At 34.5% G+C, this 20,011-nt stretch overlaps 1 protein-coding gene across 1 annotated transcript; it reads right to left on the bottom strand.

Moving 5' to 3' along the window:
- Nucleotides 1-1,175: 1,175 nt before the first annotated feature.
- Nucleotides 1,176-19,697, bottom strand: LOC117314862 (vigilin-like). The gene is made up of 25 exons (XM_033868983.1): nt 19,617-19,697; nt 19,459-19,533; nt 17,547-17,795; nt 17,295-17,403; nt 16,562-16,677; nt 14,366-14,572; nt 13,705-13,920; nt 13,139-13,345; nt 12,673-12,780; nt 11,450-11,554; nt 11,116-11,194; nt 10,782-10,921; nt 10,301-10,519; nt 9,951-10,037; nt 9,517-9,648; nt 8,773-8,991; nt 8,488-8,574; nt 8,138-8,272; nt 7,791-8,009; nt 6,676-6,823; nt 6,265-6,407; nt 5,268-5,507; nt 4,806-5,027; nt 4,151-4,369; nt 1,176-3,572 (listed from the first exon to the last, which is right to left on the bottom strand). Exons 3-25 carry the CDS (start codon nt 17,745-17,747, stop codon nt 3,339-3,341), a joined length of 3,792 nt encoding a protein of 1,263 aa, XP_033724874.1. The 5' UTR covers nt 17,748-17,795; nt 19,459-19,533; nt 19,617-19,697; the 3' UTR covers nt 1,176-3,338.
- Nucleotides 19,698-20,011: the final 314 nt, after the last annotated feature.

Here is a 20,011-nt window from a genome sequence, read left to right as displayed (position 1 = left end):
TGAATTACATTTACAATCCATTCAGCGATGCTACATCTCCGGCACAGATTATGATTACGATTGATTAAAAACAAGTTTTTACGCCATTATTACCTTCAACATGTTTGGAATTTCTTGAAAATTAAGTGCACAAATAATTATGTTCTGTCTCTTTTATCGATCATTACCATGTCCCTGTTATTGTTTTGTTGGTGTCATTTTATGATTTTTTTTTTCTTCATACAACAGTTATACGCCGTTGGCGATATAGCATCTTTGAAGGAAATGTTGACGGACGATGGCTGCTGAGATTACAAGAGGCCCAATGGTCCTGCATCGTTCACCTGGTAATCTCCCCTCATTACTACTTTAACGAATTGACCCATGGCCTTGAATATGGGTCAAGATCATGTTTTCAAACTTTACTGGGCATCATCCCAGGAACTGCTCGCCAAATATCTTAAATCTATCATCCCAGGAACTGCTCGCCAAATATCTTAAATCTATCATCCCAGGAACTGCTCGCCAAATATCTTAAATCTATCATCCCAGGAACTGCTCGCCAAATATCTTAAATCTATGTTTTTACTAATCAGACTTCGTCGAGTGTTAACTGCGCCCACCATCCAACGACCTTTATTGGATCTCTGGAAGACCGTTTTCTCCCTCTTAATCATTTGAAAACAAGAGGAAACTACGTATCAAACCTAGGAAAGATACATCCAGAACGTTCGAGAAATCCGTTTAACCTAACAGAAGAACTGAAAATAGAACGTGCGCAACTAGGGGATTTTAAGAATTATTGTTAACAAGAATTGTTAAAGGACGGAAGGACAGACGTGAGGACGTCAGACAAGCGATTTGAAAAGCCTGCAATCATAAGATGGCGGGCTTATAAATTTGACCCCAGTGACCTTGAACACAAGTCGAAGACCATTTCTTTTTGCAAACTTTGTTGACCGTAGTCCCAGGAACTTACCAGCTTAATACATGTATTCTGATTGTAGGTATTTCAATCAAAGTCATTTAAATGTTCTTAACAAATTTAACTTCTGTGACCTTGAATATCGGGATTCCATCTGGGGGGATCCAGCAGTAAATATGATTCTAGAACTTCTGGTTTTTGAGAAGTTGTCATTTAAAGACGAAAAGTTTGGTCCTTCATGCCAAGTGAGCTAAAACAACAAACAATGAAGTATGTTTTTCTCCATTTTTATTTTTCTGTTCAAGTGTTCTGGAGAACATGAATCACAGTAAATGTAGGGTAGCAGGTTAAAGAACATAGTTCTTGACATAGGTCGCTGATATCCTTAAATCATAATGTGTATATAGGTACAGTTGCAATAATCTAGTCTCTTGTATAATTTACATAATGTGTGTAAAGTGTTGAACAATAGACATTGTAATAGTATCATTTTAATATGCCCAACTTTAAACAGCTGTGAGCAAACCATCAACAATTTACACTAAAATTCTAAAATCAACAATGGACAAAAAAAAAAAAAAAAAGATAACAAAATTCTGTGTGCACAACCATACTTTTACTATGGAAACACGGTTACCATAGAAACATGGCTCTAAATGGTTTACCCGAGGTATACGTTTACCTTTTACCATGGCGACTGGCACAGAAGTGGTATTCTCCTGACCCAAGAAAACTGTGTACCAAATGTTCAGCACATAGCATGTTTAATATATATATATATATATTGCATAAATGTAAATCATGATAAGACCTCTCTCGCCACAGTGACGGTGTGTAGCCCCATAGTTACCAACACTGTGGTGTGGGAGGTCCAACAGTGGTACAGATACCATATTTTATGGTAAATGTGGTCAGTTTCTCTCATTTAACTTTTTTTTCTTTTTATCATTAATAAAGTACTGATAAAACATGCATTTCCTGTAAAAAGTTAAACAAGAGGTTACTACTTGAATGAGGAATAAAATGATATCTGTGTACAATATCGGTTAAGAGCTGCAACGATCCATTATTCACTCTAATGCACATGTACTCCCAACACTTTTTTGTAGTTTTGTTTAAACCTAGAAGAGGTATAGTGACTAGCTTCAGATATGGTGAGATTAAAACTCAGGTATTCATACCAGAACAGGTAGCTGCATTTACACAACACACTTCGTACACAATTGGCCTGCCGACATCAACCAGGACATTTTATGAGATGGGGATATTAGGAGCGTGGTGATCAGGAGATAAAGTATGGTCAATCATTTATTTATTACTATACATGATAATTTTAGCACTAACATAACCTCCACCACATGGAAACCGTACACAATTTCATTGTTAACTAACAGGAACAACATGACTTCTGTTGTTAACATTCACAACTACAAATCTAATCAATTTGCCAAATATCAAGACATGAAAAGCAGATGAAAACTAGAACAAATAAAATGTTAATTATAGATCACAACTCAAACCTAATAGTTTAAATGCCTTGGATACATTAAATTCAAAACGGACAACATATAATTAGATTTTCAATCTATCCAAATGGAAATTGTGGAAGATTTTTCCATGATTAGAAGTAGTTGGTGTTTCCAATGAACGATTATGCTATCAACAATTAATTCAAGACCTTTCTGTAATAATATATTGCAGGGCATTGTAATCACAGGAATCAAAATCCCGTCGTATCATTGTTAAAAATCTCAATGATAAAACTAATAAAAAAAACTTGCATAACAAACAAAATGTACAGATTTATAGCATTAAACAATGTCATGATCATCTAAATAGCTCTACATAAAAGGAAGAAAAAAAGAGACTAATGCAATGCTTGGAATCTACGGCAGTTATATTTAATATTAAATATTATTAAATGAATCACTCTAGAAACACACCACAGCCATACAACAAGCATTCAATTAAAATCCATATATAACCCTACCCCCTCCCATGCCAAATTATTACCCAACCCCCTTCCATACCAATTAAGTACAGCTTTCATCAATTCAAAACTACAGCGTTGAATTTTATCGCTAACATTTGTGTAAATGAAGCAATGAAGAGAAAAAAGAATGTTAAGAAAACCACAGAATGGCACATTTCTTACTATATTATCCCCTAAAAGCTAAATGATATTTTGTGAACATTCCTGAAGAATTGTTTACATTCAGTAGTCTTCACAAATTTGCAGATTTCCTGATACTGGTCAATATTTTTGACCCATCCAACTATACAAGGAAACAGCGACCCTCAATGCCCAATACAAAGTAGACAGGTGATAATCTTGGCCATCTGTCCCGGGAAATATAGGTGTCACACACAGGGCCAGTCAAGCACACAGGACTCAAATGTTGAGAGGACAGAAACCAACAGATAGACTGGCAGTCTACTTCTTGCCGCCAAAGGGTGATGGTCCCCAGGCACGACCAGGATTTGGAGCAGTGACCGCTCCGAAGGAGGGGAACTCTTCTGTGCTGGTGGTATCCGGAGCATTGTGCCACGGGGCACCATGAACCACAAAACCCTGGGGCGGTTGTTGTTGACCTTTGCCGCCTCCTTCTCGTTTACTTGGTGGTCTGGTAAGATCGCGCATGGCCTCCTGGTCGATCACATCCTGGAGCTGTAAAACAAGAGAAAGATGAGGTCAGTATCAGAGAAAGATGAGGTCAGTATCATGGACCCTGGTGTGTCATCCATAGAACTGTGCTGATCTGGTGCAGCCTGTACTGTCATTAATGTGTTATCCTGAGCAGCAAGATGATTATATTCACCATGTATACATGTCCTGGCTATTACAATTATACCTTGATCGTGAATTGTTTGTAAAAATTATGAAGCTGTCAATTCTACACCAACATCAAACGATGCGTAGAATATTCTGACTGGTATATGTTTGTGTTAGAGAATTCGATAGAAAAAAATAGAAACAAAAGAAAATATAGTCAGTATCAAGAAATTATTAAGGCCTTAAAATACAAACTTCATAACAAATTGTATAAAAAGAAACCTGTTCTATGGGAGATAACTTCATTTCCTAATGACATAAGTTATCTCCCTTGGTTTGTCATAAATGGATTATGTTATGTTACAGATCAGCCACTGTTAACTCAGCAAGAAGACCAAGATTATATTTAGTATGTAAGATGGTGAGACACCTAGATGATCTGATTTTGTCACGGAGTAATACAGATTACTTACGAATTCCTCCTCTATGTTAAGGAGATGATCTTGACAATCTTCCACAGCATCCTCTGCCCCAGTAATGAAGATGACATCAGTGTCATCAGAGTCGGAACGTGGAAAGCGAACATCAACCTTGAACTGTTCCATCAACTTTCTGATGTTGCGTCCACGAGCTCCAATGATGCGTGGATGAACTCTGTGGTCCACACGACACTCAATAGTAACCATTTCCTCCTGTAAATTATACAACCTGATTAAAATATGTCTTGATGAAACTAATTAGATTATTTGATAAATCTGATCATATCATTTTTTACAAATCAGTCACAAAAGGTATGAATTGAATAACAAATATCACATTTAACTTGTATTGGCTCTATTGGACAATATCAAATTCGTTAACACATCAAGGTAACTTTACATTCATCTTAAATTAATGTCTTAGATCAATCACTTCACTGGAAACCCAAATTCAGGTCTGCGAATCCTTGCCTTAAAGAGTAATCTACATAATATTTATCCTTTACGCTATTTCCTCAATTTAACTTCACTTCACTGCCCTATGGTCTCAATGGTTTTTATTTTGTTTTTTTTGTTTAGTTTTATGTTTTATAACACATTTTTGTGTTTTATATCTCCCTTAATTTGGACAATAATGAACATGACATACATATTCCTGAACGATCTTCAAGATATCCTCCTTGGCAGCGTGTGTTGCCTTCTCATAGCCAGTGATGGTGATGGTGTTCTGGTCAGTGTCCTCTCGGTTTGGGAACTGGATGTTGACATCATGGTCCTTGCGTATCTTGGAAATGACTGCACCTCTACGTCCTATAATCTTTGGGTGGAGGCTAGCATCAACTTCGATGGTCAGTTTGAAGCTTTTCAGTTCCTATTAGTATGAGGGAAAAAAAGATGAAAAAAATAAATAAATAAAAAATAAAAAATATTTTTAAAAAGATCAAAAAATATCTATAAAAAATAATTTTTCAAAACAATTTTAAATTCAGAATTCAAAATTGAAATGATTATTCTAACCATATTTTTTACTCGCCAAATCTCACTTAACAAAAATTACCCTTTTACAACATTTAAAAAGTCTTTAATATAGGCTGAAGTGTAATGATTTTACCCTATCTTCCATTTCTCGTTCCAGCTCATCACATCGATCAGAAAGAGCAGCCATGGCTCGCCGCACATTGGCTGGAGGACCAGTTACTTTGACGGTTTCACAGTGTTCACTAGCAGGCGGTATGGAGATGTTGACATCATGTTCCTTCATCATGCGGCGAACATCCTTACCCTGCTGTCCAATGATGAAACGGTGGAAGTCGTACCTGATGGTCATTTCATCTGTGATGGGTACAAGTGCCTGAAATAATCATTAAATTTAATCAATATACTCTACTACATTTGTGTGTGATATCATGGACAAAAATTTTACAGCTTATTCAATGAATTGAACATCAGAGAACAGAGAGTAAAATATAAAGTAGGATGGGGAATTCCTAAATTTACTGAAGACAATAACAAAATGTAGGATGGATAATCTTTAACAGGTTATTTTTGTGACACCTAAATTATACAATTAATAATCTGATTCAACTTTATTATTTATTTCATGAACCAGTAATGGATGACAAAGATATATATAATTAGAAAGTGACTATTTTTGAATGGACATCAGAGTAAGAAATCGTATTGCCTCCTTCATCTCTGAAGAAAATAAAAACCATACATATCAATATAACAGTGCAATGTCTGCTACTACTTCCTCTTAACATTAAGTTTTATTTGTATTGTTATTGCTGTCAACAATACAAATCTTATATTTGAAATGTGTCCATACAACAATCATTATAATGTAACATGACAGGAATGCTATCATCTAATGCTTTGGGGGGATGACAAAACATTATTTGTATCTAACTCGGTACTTTTAGTGTGACGTAGATATGAGCGACACTTCTCGAATACATTTATAAAAGCAGAACAGTAATTATGTTAAAGGGAGATATTTCAAGGCAGTATGACACTAATATCATATTTTGTGATTTCAATGCTGGTGTGTAGAATTTATCACAAATATAGCAGAAAATACATTCACCCTTGAAGCATTATAAACTTACCAGTAGAGCTTCCTTAGCCTGTTCACAGTTCTCCAATTTGCCTGTAATGACGATGATGTCATTTTTCTTCGGAGATTGTTCAGGGGTAGGAGGAGCATCACCATTCACTTCCCCATTCACCATACCGCCATCCTGATGGTTTTCTGCACAAACAGGCCAAAAGTAATCATCAAATACAATGTTCCTGTAATTTGTCACAGCCAAATATCAGTTTTCACCATCATAAAAACTTATGCTGGTAGATGTTAATCTAATTTACATGTACTGTTCAACATGTGTCTATATTGAGGTATAGAATCTAGAGCCACTTAATAACGGAACAAACTACATCTGATATACAAACCACACAGAATGTTTTATGTTCAAAACATTTTAGATTTGCCTAGACATAAAGGTGAAGTTGCTGTATACCTTTATCGCCATTGGCAACTGGCCTCTCTGGAAACTTGATGCCAACATCGTAATTGCGGGTGATCTCCTGAACGTTTGAACCGCGTGTGCCCATCACTGTGCGATGATGTTGCTGTGCGATCACACAATCTACTGTCACTTGCGAGTCCTGTAATGAATAGTGGGATAAATCGCCTGCTTTGAACTTTACTTGCGATTCATACAGAGTTCTCGGGAAAATTTAAACAGGTGGGTTTTTATCAGGTGCACCTGTATTTTAAGACTGAAGATTTTGTAAGACCAAAAGAATTGATTACTTCATCAAATTTTTTTTTCAAAAGAGACTTGGAAGAGATGCATTTTTTTCTCATTTTGTATACATGTGCAATCTTCTGCCATCAACATGAAGTAAATAAATCCCAATTGTTTCAACACTTATCTGCATTTGTTCTTTATTCAAATGATTCTGTAACACATTCCCATTTTGTTCAGAATCACAATAGAACTGATATTGTGGCACCATTAAATGAGATGTGATTCTTACCTAGATTTAGATCAAAATTCACTTACATGTAGTGCTATTTTAGATCACTTTCCAGTACAAAATTCACTTACATGTAGTGCTATTTTAGATCACTTTCCAGTACAAAATTCACTTACATATAGTGCTATTTTAGATCACTTTCCAGTACAAAATTCAGTTGATCATGTCACATGACCAGTATTGTAACAAGAGAAATTAAACAGGAGACCACAATTGGGTGGCGAGTTATTTTGTTCAATGGGTTTTTTACTTGATTTCTTGGGTGGTGGTCTTTTTATGAACTATGTTCTGGGCCCAGTTGTTCAAAAGGTGATTAGTTTAATCTCTAAATTAGTGAAAATTTCATTTCTCATTTGCTGCAAAACCTGTGAGTATATCATCTTTAAATTACGCCAGTTGGAAGAGAATTAAGAATTACAGAATTTTTGTCAAGTAAGTTCTACTAGAAATTATTATATCAGGATTTGATAAATGTTGTTAAAATGTGATTAGCTTTAATCACCTTTTGAACAACTGGGCCCTGGTGGTTAGGTAGTAACAAATTTAAAATCTTCGAAATCCTTCATTTTTGTTTTGGAACAGCGCTCCTTACCAGATCTGAGACAATCTCCTGAATACGTTTCTTGGCTCCCTCGACACAATCCTTAGAGCCCTTGATGACAACTCGATCACTTTTGACGCCACTGCGAGGAAAGCTGACGGTTACACCTCCATACTGCTCAGCAATGTGGCGGAGAACTTCACCTCGTCTGGCCACGAAGTGTCGGTGATGTTTAGGATCCACGTTCATCTCCCCCTCAACAATATTATCCTGCAAAGTTTTTTTTACAATTTTATCCATAAGTAACACTTAACAGCATGAAAGTGATAAATCTGATGTTTTTTGAGTCTTGTATAACAAATTATGTCTGATCAACAAGATTATAAAATATTACACACCAGATTCTTGATGAGACCTTCCAGCTCAACCTTTGCCATGTCAACGGATTCTTTTTTGCCGATGATGCTGATGAGCTCCTGGTCTTGGTCCTCAGAACTAGGGAAGATAACTCTAGCCCCAGTCTTCTCGCGCACCTAGTACAACAATCACACGGATACTATTACAGCATTTAGTTTTTAAAAGCCAGACTACAAATGGTTTTTCTGTGCCTTTAGTACACTTAAAACCTTTTTATCCGATATTTCCATTGTAAACTTAACGTTATAATTAAGAAACAGTCTAATGTGAAAATTTTGCTGTATCCCTCAAAGTAGTTGGATTAATCAGGTAATATTGGATACCCACTTACCTTTCTGATGTTAGTGCCTCCCCTCCCGATGAGGAATCGGTGATATTCTGGTTTTGCTCTTACTTCTGTTGTGAAACTTGACTGTTGCTATTAAAAACAAAACAGAACCTGTGAATTTCGAGTAAGGTAATTCAGACATACACTCGATACAACTTATGTCACTTATAAAATGTGTGTTGAAATAGTCTATCTAGGCTATTGATAACAAACCTTCAAGAACCCACCTCTGCTATATTTACAAAAATAACTGCTAAGAGTAAAGAATTCTGAATCTAACTAGATTACCTTCTCAGAAGCCAGTTCCATCAGCTGTATTTTGGCGTTTTCTACATCTGCAGTTGGTCCACGGATGATAACTTTGTCACTAACATTCCCCTCAGATGGGAAACGAATGATGACACCACCGCATTCTTCCATAATGGCCCGGATAAGTCTTCCCTTGGCACCAATGATGGAGTTGTGTAATTTGTGTGGTATGGTCACAACAGCTTCCTTGATGTTAGCCTAAAACCATGGTGTAAAATGTCAAGAGTTATGAATGAACAAGACCTAAATGAGTGGGGACACTTTACCTTAACAATAGTTTATCTAACATAATAAATGTTTGGTTGTCAAAGCAAAATTCAAATTGTAGCCCTTCAGTAATCTGTTTCTGTATTTCTCTTTTTTTCCCAAACTTTCCCTTTGTTTTAGACATGTGTTCAACATATGCTAAAATTTTAAGAATTGAAACTAACTACAGCAATACACAATTGACTTTAAAAGTAGATTTTCACAAATCAATAGTTCCTCAGGGATATTTTTCATTAATCATGAGTAAATGAAATTTATATGATGGACTGAAATAAGCATAAAGATAATACAATAAACCCAAACATCAAATAGTTTACTTCCCAGACTAAGTACTATCTATCGGCTATTATATATGAAAAATATATATGGTAATAAATCTATACAGGTAACTGACTAGTTGGCGGAAAAAAAAAAAAAAAAAAAAAACTCACAAAACTACATGTGAGCTCCACTTACCAAATCCTTCTGTATAGCCTCAATCTGGGACCTAGCTGCCTCCACATCAGCCTTTTTACCAGTGATGAGGATGACATCGGATTCACTGTCCTCACTCGGCAGATCAATCCTTGTGTTTGTTTCCTCACGGATCTGATATAAATATATTAGGTGAGTTTGTGGATATTTAGGTAATACACAATCAAGAATGGGGGGTACTTGTAAATCAGTAGAAAAATTACCCTTGTTTAGGCCCGACTTAGATGCATGTCTTATAAAGAAAGCGTCACTCTTCCATGTTTTGAAAATGAAAATGTTGTCATAAAACTGAATACCTACAAAAGAATGAAAAAGATGATATTTTTTCTCTAGATTTGCCCTAGTCTCTACCGATAGCCTAAACTTGGGAGAGCTAAGATGAAATCCATGGATATGATCAAGCTTGACAGACTTACCTTCCTGATTGTAGCTCCACCTTTACCAATGATATTCTTGTGGAAATCTTTAAATATGTGGACATGGGCCTGATAATTGCTAGCCACCTGTAGAAAAAAAACATTCAAACATAACTTTAAACAGTATCAAAATATCAACTGCCATTTTTTCAATTTTCAAATTTTTTTAATCTTAAAAATTAACAGCAAATGCTGCCATTTATCTCCAAGTTGTCTTATATCCTTTCTTTTTAAAATCAGTACTTCAAAATAGGCAAATACAACATCCTTCCAAAAATTGTAAAATACATTTCAGCATATGTATACATGCATTTTACACAATGCAACCATAAATCCCAACTGAAGCCTACCATATCTTGCTGCAGTTGTGAGAGATGTTTGAAACATTTGTCCACATCATTCTTTGGTCCCCTCAATGTAACGATATCACTCTTTTTTCCAGGATCAGGGAATGTGATCTGGACTTGATTGAAGCGGTCCCTTATCTCTCGAATATTCTCTCCACGAGCTCCAATGATGGAGCGATGAAAGCGCTGCTCAATCAAGATGTCCTTGCTCTTTTCATTTTCCTACAAACGAAATTTGATTTTTTTTTCTACTTAACATCCACTTTCTTCAAAACAGTATTAATTAGTGTAATAAGAAATTGGCATCATGATAAAATATACTAACTAATGCTACATAACACTAAGACTTTATAATAGGTCATCATATAGATTTGACAATGTTTTCAACATATAATATTAATAATTAAATTGAACACGAAGCACCTCATATCAGAAGCAAAAGCTTGAAGAAAGAAGACAATTTTTAAACGTGTTTGGTCCTTACCATACGCTGGGCCATTTCCATAAGCTCTTCCTTGGCCTGGACCACACCTTTTGGATCTCCTTCAATCCTGATGATGTTGCTGTGTTCAGTGTCAGATGGTATCTTAATCGACACTCCAGTATCATTCTTAATCCTTGTGACTGAAAAAGTCATCAGTGATATTTTAAGTTATATATTATTTCTTAAATGAAAACTCAAAATGTCCTTAAACATTAATTTGAAATAATAATATGTTTTCTTGTAAATAAGAACATTCATATTTCTTTCTAAATCTATAATCCAAAAATATGTGCAAGATTTTTTCACCAATTAAAAACAAAGATGTTTTACTCACTGTTCTGTCCTGATTTTCCAATGATGTGTTTGTGGAATCTTTGATCGATGTTTATTTCAGTGAAGTCCATTCGCGATTGCTGCAAAATCAAAATAATTCTTTCAAGTTTGTCTTCTAATATTTGCTAAATTGTGATTGAAATATTAATGTAGGAAACAAAATATGCAGACAATTAAGTTTGTCACTTTGTCTAGCTAGAATGTCATTTTTAAAATAATACAAAAGTGTAGACAAATTAACAAATGGTTATATATCTGAAATCTATTTCTATATGTCAAATGAAACTTTTTTCTTTAAAGAACATTTAAATTTTCCTATAAAGATTCTAACTCACCAGATCCTTTACAACAGCCTCTAATTCCTTGACAGCCGATTCCACCTCCTCTGGTGGACCTTCAACAACAATCTTGTCTGCTCCATCAGTGAACTCAATGTGTACCTGTAGTTCAGCAATAAATGAATGTGTGAAAGGGGAGTTAACTCTCACAGTACCTACCATTCATAAATCTTTTTTCCACATTCATTTTGAATGGGGCCTTTTTCGTCAAAGCAGTATAAGATCAGTTTGCAAAATCTACATCATACAGTATCAAACTAAATGCAGTGTTTTTTTATGACTGGTCAGAACTTGTTTCCTTCCAATGATGCAGTCAGACCATAACAATCGTACTACAAAATCTACATCAAACTGTAGGGAAGTAAATGCAATATCTTTACGACTGGTCTTTCGATTATACAGTCGGTCATATTGAATTAGACATGAAATTGTTCTCGCTTTTTTAATACAGACTGACCAAGTATTGTTGGTTTATAATATGATAGTATTCATATCAGCAGACAGTCTGCGTTTTTATGCTAGTAACTTCATTTTAGACACGACGTAAAAAGACTGGTTTATAATCAATAATCAATCATCCCAGAGTCTAATGATAGTTCAATTCTGTCAAAAATAAAAAAATATTTTGAAAAACAACATCAACTTAGTCAATTGTCTTTTTTTTGAAGATATTTCTTATTTTCTCTCATTCTGAGGAAAATTGTAAATTGGGAAGGAACTTTTCAGAAGGGAACAGCAAATTTCAGGAATCTGGCCTTAATACGACAAAAGTCTGTTACCTTAAAATGTCCCTGTGGTGAATTAATGGTTAAAATTAGAAACTGGTATTCCAAAATTTCTGAATGTATATTACAGGAGCTTTTCTAAATGAAATATTAACAAAGTTTGCTATCATACTGAAATATCAACAAAGTTTGTTATCATACTGAAATATCAACAAAGTTTGCTATCATACTGAAATATCAACAAAGTTTGCTATCATACTGAAATATCAACAAAGTTTGTTATCATACTGAAATATCAACAAAGTTTGCTATCATACTGAAATATCAACAAAGTTTGCTATCATACTGAAATATCAACAAAGTTTGCTATCATACTGAAATATCAACAAAGTTTGCTATCATACTGAAATATCAACAAAGTTCGCTATCATACTGAAATATCAATAAAGTTCGCTATCATACTGAAATATCAACAAAGTTCGCTATCATACTGACCTTCGAGAAAGATTCGGTGATCTTCCTTACATTGGCACCCTGTCGCCCTATCACATATTTATGCAGCCATGTGGCAGCCATTACCTCTGCAAACACAACACTGTTGGCCTGAAAATGTAAAGCAAAAACATTTTATGTCCAAAAACTAAAATGTCAGTATTTGTAAGCTATTCAGGAAAAAGGGAAATTAAACTAAAAATGTCTGTAAAACAAAAATGCCCCCACTGCCACTTGACATCTCAAAACACTGTTTGGTGAGGATCGCTGAGATTAGCTAGTTATGGGGCATAACATAAGAATTTCTAGTCTATCCATTCAAGTTCTTAAAGTTAAAAGCAGATTACAAAAACCAAGATTGTGCATCCACATCCATACATTTTTAAAGCTTTAAGTAATTTTACAGAATCTATTAAATTAATTATAAACTAAGCAAATCAATTCAATCAATCAATGAACCATCTTCTACCTTCGAGTAGACCATGGTGAGTGCTGGTCCAAGTTTATCTTGTTCTCCGCGTAGAGTGATGGTCTCGAGGGAACTGTCAACCGGTGGTACCTCTACAGACACTCCTGTGGCAGCTAGTATTTCGTGGACTCCATTTCCACGTGGTCCGATAATGTACTTATGCTGGGACTTCCTCACTTCTACAGAAACAGTCTGGCACTTGCGCTTCTATAGAAAAATTAAACAAATTGGTAGAATCATGAGTTCATAACATTCCTAAAATCTAATTAATATAGTGTTTCAAAAATAGATAATTAAAAAAAAAAAAAATTCTAATAAATATACAATTTATTTAAAAGCAAGTGTTACAAACGAGAACCGAAATGAATACAATGGAGTCGGGTCTTTTTTTAATAATACAAGATTCATATCTGGAAAAGTTTGAATACATTTTATTATGAATACATATGTAACTAACTACTGTTAATTGTCCATCATTCAACATGACAAAACATGATAATTGTAGCCATATTAGAAATAAAAATTTTGTCTTGGAGGCATTAATTTGAATTGTCCACACTATTTACCTTTTCCTCATAGATCTTCATGATGTTGGCTCTACATTTGCTGACTCCTTCAACCTCTCCTGAAACAACAATCTCATCCTTCATCACGCTAGGTGGGGGCATATGGATTTTGGCCCCAGTTTCTTCCACCCACTTCTTTATATTATCATTCTTAGGTCCACAAATGAAGGGATGATACACTTTTGGTACAGGTAGACGCTCAAAAGCCAGTTTAGCCTGAAAATATAAATTGTAAAATAGATTATTTGCAAAGTATGGTTATTTTTTTACCACAAGATTAAAAACAATTCAAAACTTTACCTTCCAAAGCAAAACTAAATAATTTCATAGTCACACATTCAAGAGTAGTTTACAAAACTGACATGTTGAACATTCCATATATCCCTGATGAAAAAGTGAAAAACTGTTCCAATTTTTTTTTCAAATGAATGTATAATTTAAATTCAATTAACAGTATATATAATTGTTTGCAGTCTCAAGACATATCAAATTAGAGCACAACCGTCAAATTAATTGAATCATCAAGACTACCCCAAGAATCATTGTCTCTCCTTTCTAGAAATCAACAATTTAAGTTTGCACCAAATTTTCATCTACAACGTGTGTTGAAATTATTATTAGTATTAACATTATTTTGCTCAAATAATGGTTTTGAAAATACCTGCTCATCTGATGTTATCTGTATCTCATGTCTGGCCTTGTCGATGCCTTCTTTGGTGCCGGTTATTTTAATCATGTCCGAGTTCTCCTCTGGTCGGGGGATGGTTATCTTGGTCTGTGTAGCCAGTTCCAGGTCCTGAAGTTTCTTGCCACTTTTTCCTAAGATGAATCTGTGGTGTTCCCTTGGTATTTTCAGTAAGGTGTTAGCCTAGGAAACAACAAAAATTGGATTTTTTTTTTTACATTGAACTCAAACTGTACAAGCATATAATTATATAAATATTATAAAGTTATTCAAAAATTTATTCCAGTAATCTTTTATTCTTCAATAACTAAACTGCCTGTGTATGCAATTTCAGCTTAACTTGATTCTGTACAACTGTAATCACATCAATTAGTACATGGGTAATCAAACAGGAGTATAAACTTATGAATACTCAGGTGCAATCATTGACTTTTGGCTAGTAGTTCATCTCTCATCATTCTACATAATATGATAAGTGAAGTAATAGTGACAGCACAGACAAGTAAAATGTGAAATGTTTAAGGCAATCAGACCATTTATCAAGACAAGTAAATTACAAATGATCACATAAAGACAAAGAACCTTAAACAGTTAACTTGATCTAGTAGATAAATGAAGAACTATCTTATAGAGTATTGATAGTGTTAATGAGGCCTACTACTGTTATTTATCAGAAATAATCTTTGGTCAGATGGATATTAACAAATAGCCCAACAGAAAATTTAATAAGCAAGTTAAAATGGTGTAGTATATTTATATTTCTCTCTGAAGTGGTTCATTTTGTCCCTCAAAACTCAACAACAGCTTGAGACAATATCAGGTAGCAATTTATATGGTTAAAATTCCATAATAAATAAGAATTAGTATCACAAAATGTTAATGAAATTAAAATCTAAGAAATACAAAAGTAAACACATCATATATATGCAATTAAAAGTTAATTTAAAGGGTGGTGAGAACAGTTGTTTAGGGTCAAGAAGTTCCATATGATTTGTCCCTAAAATATATATTTCATCACCCCTGGGGACTGAATGTAGCATATATCATTTTAAAACTTGTTTTGATAATTCACATGCTGTCACAGACCCGTCAGACCAACACTTTTATCAATATTTTTTCTGCTTATATATTTGGGGTTGTCAATCCTATTCTTAATTACAAATTGCATTATTTTCTCGCCAATTTCAACACAAAAATTCTTAATTGATAGCCGACATTTAACCTGTTTTTTTACCTGGTCATTGATATCATGCTTAGTGTATTTTATGCCCCAGTTTTCAAACGTTTAGCTGACTCCAGTTGAGGTGGTTACAAACCAAAATGGCAATGCACATAACTAAAATGTTACGTAAAGCACTCTGTACTAGTAAAAGTTGAATAAACGCGACAGATTTTTAATGGAAGCAAAATGATATAAGAAATATCACTGGCACCAAAGGAAATCCAAACACTAACCGAGCCATCTGGGATTGAGATGGGGTCTATCGACACTCTATCGTCACTACAGTATAACATTACTTTCTGTGCTGTCAGAATCTGGTAGGGCTGATCCAGAGATGGAACCCAGAGAAATGTCAATAAAGAAAATAAAAATTTTCCCCAAAAGAGATCAAAACAGCAGTCATTTTGAACTTGGCATCACTAAAATATTCATGACACTTTTATACATAATTGCAGGTCTAATGCTTTTATAATCTATCAGTCAAGCTATGAATAAGACTACAAACGTACATATATATGTACATGTATATCAGCTGTGTTGCGGCATCTCAATCTAGACTATTCCTTATTTGCACAAAAAATGAGACAAAAATTTGCATTTTGAATAAAACAATTTTTTAAAGTTGTTATTAAAACAAGATATGAAGTACTAACATTTTTTTACACTATGGTAGATGTCAATAAATAAATTTGAATTTCCTGTATATATATGCTTTTCATGATCTGAGCTCGTTTAATTCAAAATTACATGTTAAAAAAGATTTTTTAATTTTAAATCTTTAAAAAAAACTAAAAATTGATAGTTCAATCATCAATTTGTAGTTAATCTGTAATAAATATTAATATTTGAAGGTTTTCCCCAATAGATGTCATTTGTGTTAATTTTTTCATAACTTCTTGCAAGTTGGTTTTCCCCAAAATTGCTAGAAAAAAAACTGTTTATTTTAATACCTGTGTCTGCAATCGACTGACAATTTCTCTTCTGGCTTTCATAACATTTTGATCTTTTCCATGTATTACAACAGTCAAGCTCTGGTCCTTGGCACAGCTCATCTCAATTGACACATCTAAAACATAATAATAATTGATGTTTTAAAATCAACCTAGGATAAACACTTCAGTACTGACTACATGTTGATATATGTTGTCACGGCGACATGCACAGATGAAAACAAAAGTAGGGAATTCCCAGAAAGGTATTTGTAAAACGAGAATTAGATAACACTAACAGCTTGATATCAAATTAATGTATAGTGGAATAAAAAAGATTGAGATCTGTTGTGTAATCATATTTACATGCCTTTAAAATTGTGATATATACAACGTTTATTATCAGATAACTATTTTTAGCTGCATTCATGTATTATAGGCCTATCATATATTACATTTATATTCTATTTCTAAGTATTCTAAGTCACTCAGCAATGAATTACATGATGAGCAAACAAGTACCCCTCTCTTCCGAGCAGACAAGCAACCCCCCCCCCACCTCAGTCCCTTTCCCAACAATGCTTTAAGGAAAAACATCCTTTCTTTAATTTATTGTGTGTCACTTTACAAGCATTGTCCAAGAAAACTTCAGAAAGTAAAAGATTGTATTTTCTAATATTTATCTTAGAATTAATGCATCTTTAATGTAACAGTACTCAGAATGTTTTTTTTTAATGAAGATACATGTACATACTGTTACGGGCCATTATTTCTTTACAGATCTTTGCCTGGTCTGTTTCATCCCCAAAACTCTGTTCATTAAATTCTTTAAATCTTCGCTCTTCCATGGGCACAGTAAACACCTAGAAAATAAAAATTTATTAAAATTACAATTTTTTTTTTATTATAAAAATCAATTGGGAACAAAGCTAAAAAATCACTTATTCCACAACAATATAGTTCTATGCACTGAATTTAATAACAATTACAAAACACATTTTATTACCTGAGTGCAAGTTGATGTTTTCATGGTCATTTTGTTACTCCATATTGTTTTCTCCATAGTTGGGTGAGCCAATTTGGGTCCCACTGCTCCAGGAAGGGCAGTGCGACCCAGGGGAGGGAAAGCCTCCCCATACTGTTGGGGCTTATCTGGGTCATAGGCCTCTGCATCGACATTTCGGACCACTTCTTCGTTTGTAGCCATGTTCTGAACTCGTTTTTAATTGGGCGATTCCAAGTCGTACAGTACAGACTAAAAAAGAATAGAGGATTATGTATGTTTTTTTATTTTTTATCTTTCAACAATAAGTACAGAAATGATTTATTACTACCATGGCCTTTGCAGTATCTCGTCATTAATTTAAATCCTTTAAATCCAGAATAAAACAAACAATTAACATGTGAACCATGAAAACTCATTACATGATTGTCAATGACGAGGCACAGAACTGCTTGCGGCATACAACATAGTACTCAAAGCTTTAGGTTTAAGTTCAACCCCCCCGTTGGTCGGAGTATATGTCATGAAAATGCTTGAAAAACTAATGACATGAAATGGACAGCAACAATTCAGTTGCAAATACAGGTGGTAACAAATGACAAAGGGTGACCTGTTCAGAATTTTAATTTAACACATCAGTTTACAGATTTTTTTTGATGTGTTCCAAAAATCCCTGATTTTTAGTTTGATAGGTCTACAATGCATAAATTATATAAAGTTACAGTGTGGGCAACCTATTGGTGCAAGATCTAAGATTTTTATGCTAAGAATGGACTAGAATGCAGAATGGACTAGAATGCACGAAACTGCACAGGCTACAACACTAAAAAAATTTCTCGGTGTTCGAGTTAGTGGCTGGAGGGACATGCCCCAAATCCCTCAGAATGGGGCTTCACCTTTGGCAGACCGCCGGGCTGCCTCATTTTAACACCTGGCAGCCCAGCGGTCTGTCGAGGCGATTAAGTTAGTGTCAACCCCTGATCATAAACTTCATTTCTAGCACTAGTTTTTGTAGTGGCTATTGACTCAATACTGTACAGGTGGCATCACAAGTCACAATGATATTAAACCCATAAATATATGCTTTTGAAACGTAATATAAATTGAGTGAAACGATGGTTATCAGGTATAAATCACTTAGTTTTGCTAACAATACTTTTTAAAGTTGACCAACTCACCTTAGAAATAATTCTTTGAAGGATATGGTGCTCAGTATTCCCTTCTTTTTTTAATCATATTGACATAATATCTATAACCTCTGCTATGTTATTAATTATGTTCCGTCCTGACCTAATATCAATGTGTGCTTATTAATGTTATAATATATGCTACTGTAGGAATATGATTTGTAACTAACAATTACCAAAACATATATAATTTGCAATCTATATAACATATTGTACGCAAGTTGGTGGTTTTCCCCAACCTCGTAAAATCATTCAGTTTTCCCCTGTGTAGTTCCATACTGTATACCGGTCTTTCCATCAATATTACATAAAAAACTTACAAGCAATTTCGTAACATTTTATTTACTCCATTTACGGATAGCGAATTTATTAATTCTCAGAAACTATTGTCAATAACTTGTCTTCTTACATTAAGATCCATCAAAACTGTCCCGCCGCACCTAATTGTCATCATTTACATTAGTGATCAAACCGGTACCACCCTCCTTATTGTAGATGTGTCGAGGTGTCCGGTGTGGGAATTTTTCGCCAAAAGAAACATTAACGTTGTAAACTCAACGAGATTAACATTAATATGCGTTAAATTATCCCGATTTAGTGTATTTATCAATACATTGGCCTCACACATAGCATGAATTGCCGAAAATTTGACAGTTACGGGAGCCACGTTGGCAGAAAAATCTGAAGAAACCATGTTGACGTGTCTGACAGTTCGGCAATATACTTACTGTACTGCGTCCGATAAAGTCCGTCCTAGGGTAAGTTTGCTTCTGTTTTAAGCTCCAATGTGACTGATTGTCAGCCTGAAAAAAGTAGAAAAGGTATTAAATTCATATACATGAAAGTTTTCAATCGACAGATATCACTTCCACAACATGTTTTTTACCTTCCACGAGAGGAACTAACAACTCCCTTATGCATATACGCAATATCCTTGCGCGAGTTGATCGTCCACGTAAACACGTTTTTGATTGGTCGACGATTGGAGGAAGAGGTTAAAGGTGAATATGCTATCCACTCACCGCTTTTCTTTGAAACTTTGACGTCGTGGATGTCCGAACGGACTATTTATTGTCTTTTCAGTAATGATGTTGAAGAACAGATGTGCTTAAAGGCAAAAGACGTATTCATTAGTTTATAGTGTATTATGTTTATGATATTTATACGGTATTCGTGGAATCAACCATTCGTCACACTTCGGTCATGTGTCAAGTGACGCGAAATGTGACGTAAGAGAACAAGGTCAAAGGTCCGACTTCCAAAACTAACAAAAAATTCTTG

Source organism: Pecten maximus, chromosome 16, assembly GCF_902652985.1.
Source record: "Pecten maximus chromosome 16, xPecMax1.1, whole genome shotgun sequence".
Classification (NCBI taxonomy): Eukaryota; Metazoa; Mollusca; class Bivalvia; order Pectinida; family Pectinidae; genus Pecten; species Pecten maximus.
This window is presented reverse-complemented; position numbering and strand designations above follow the sequence as displayed.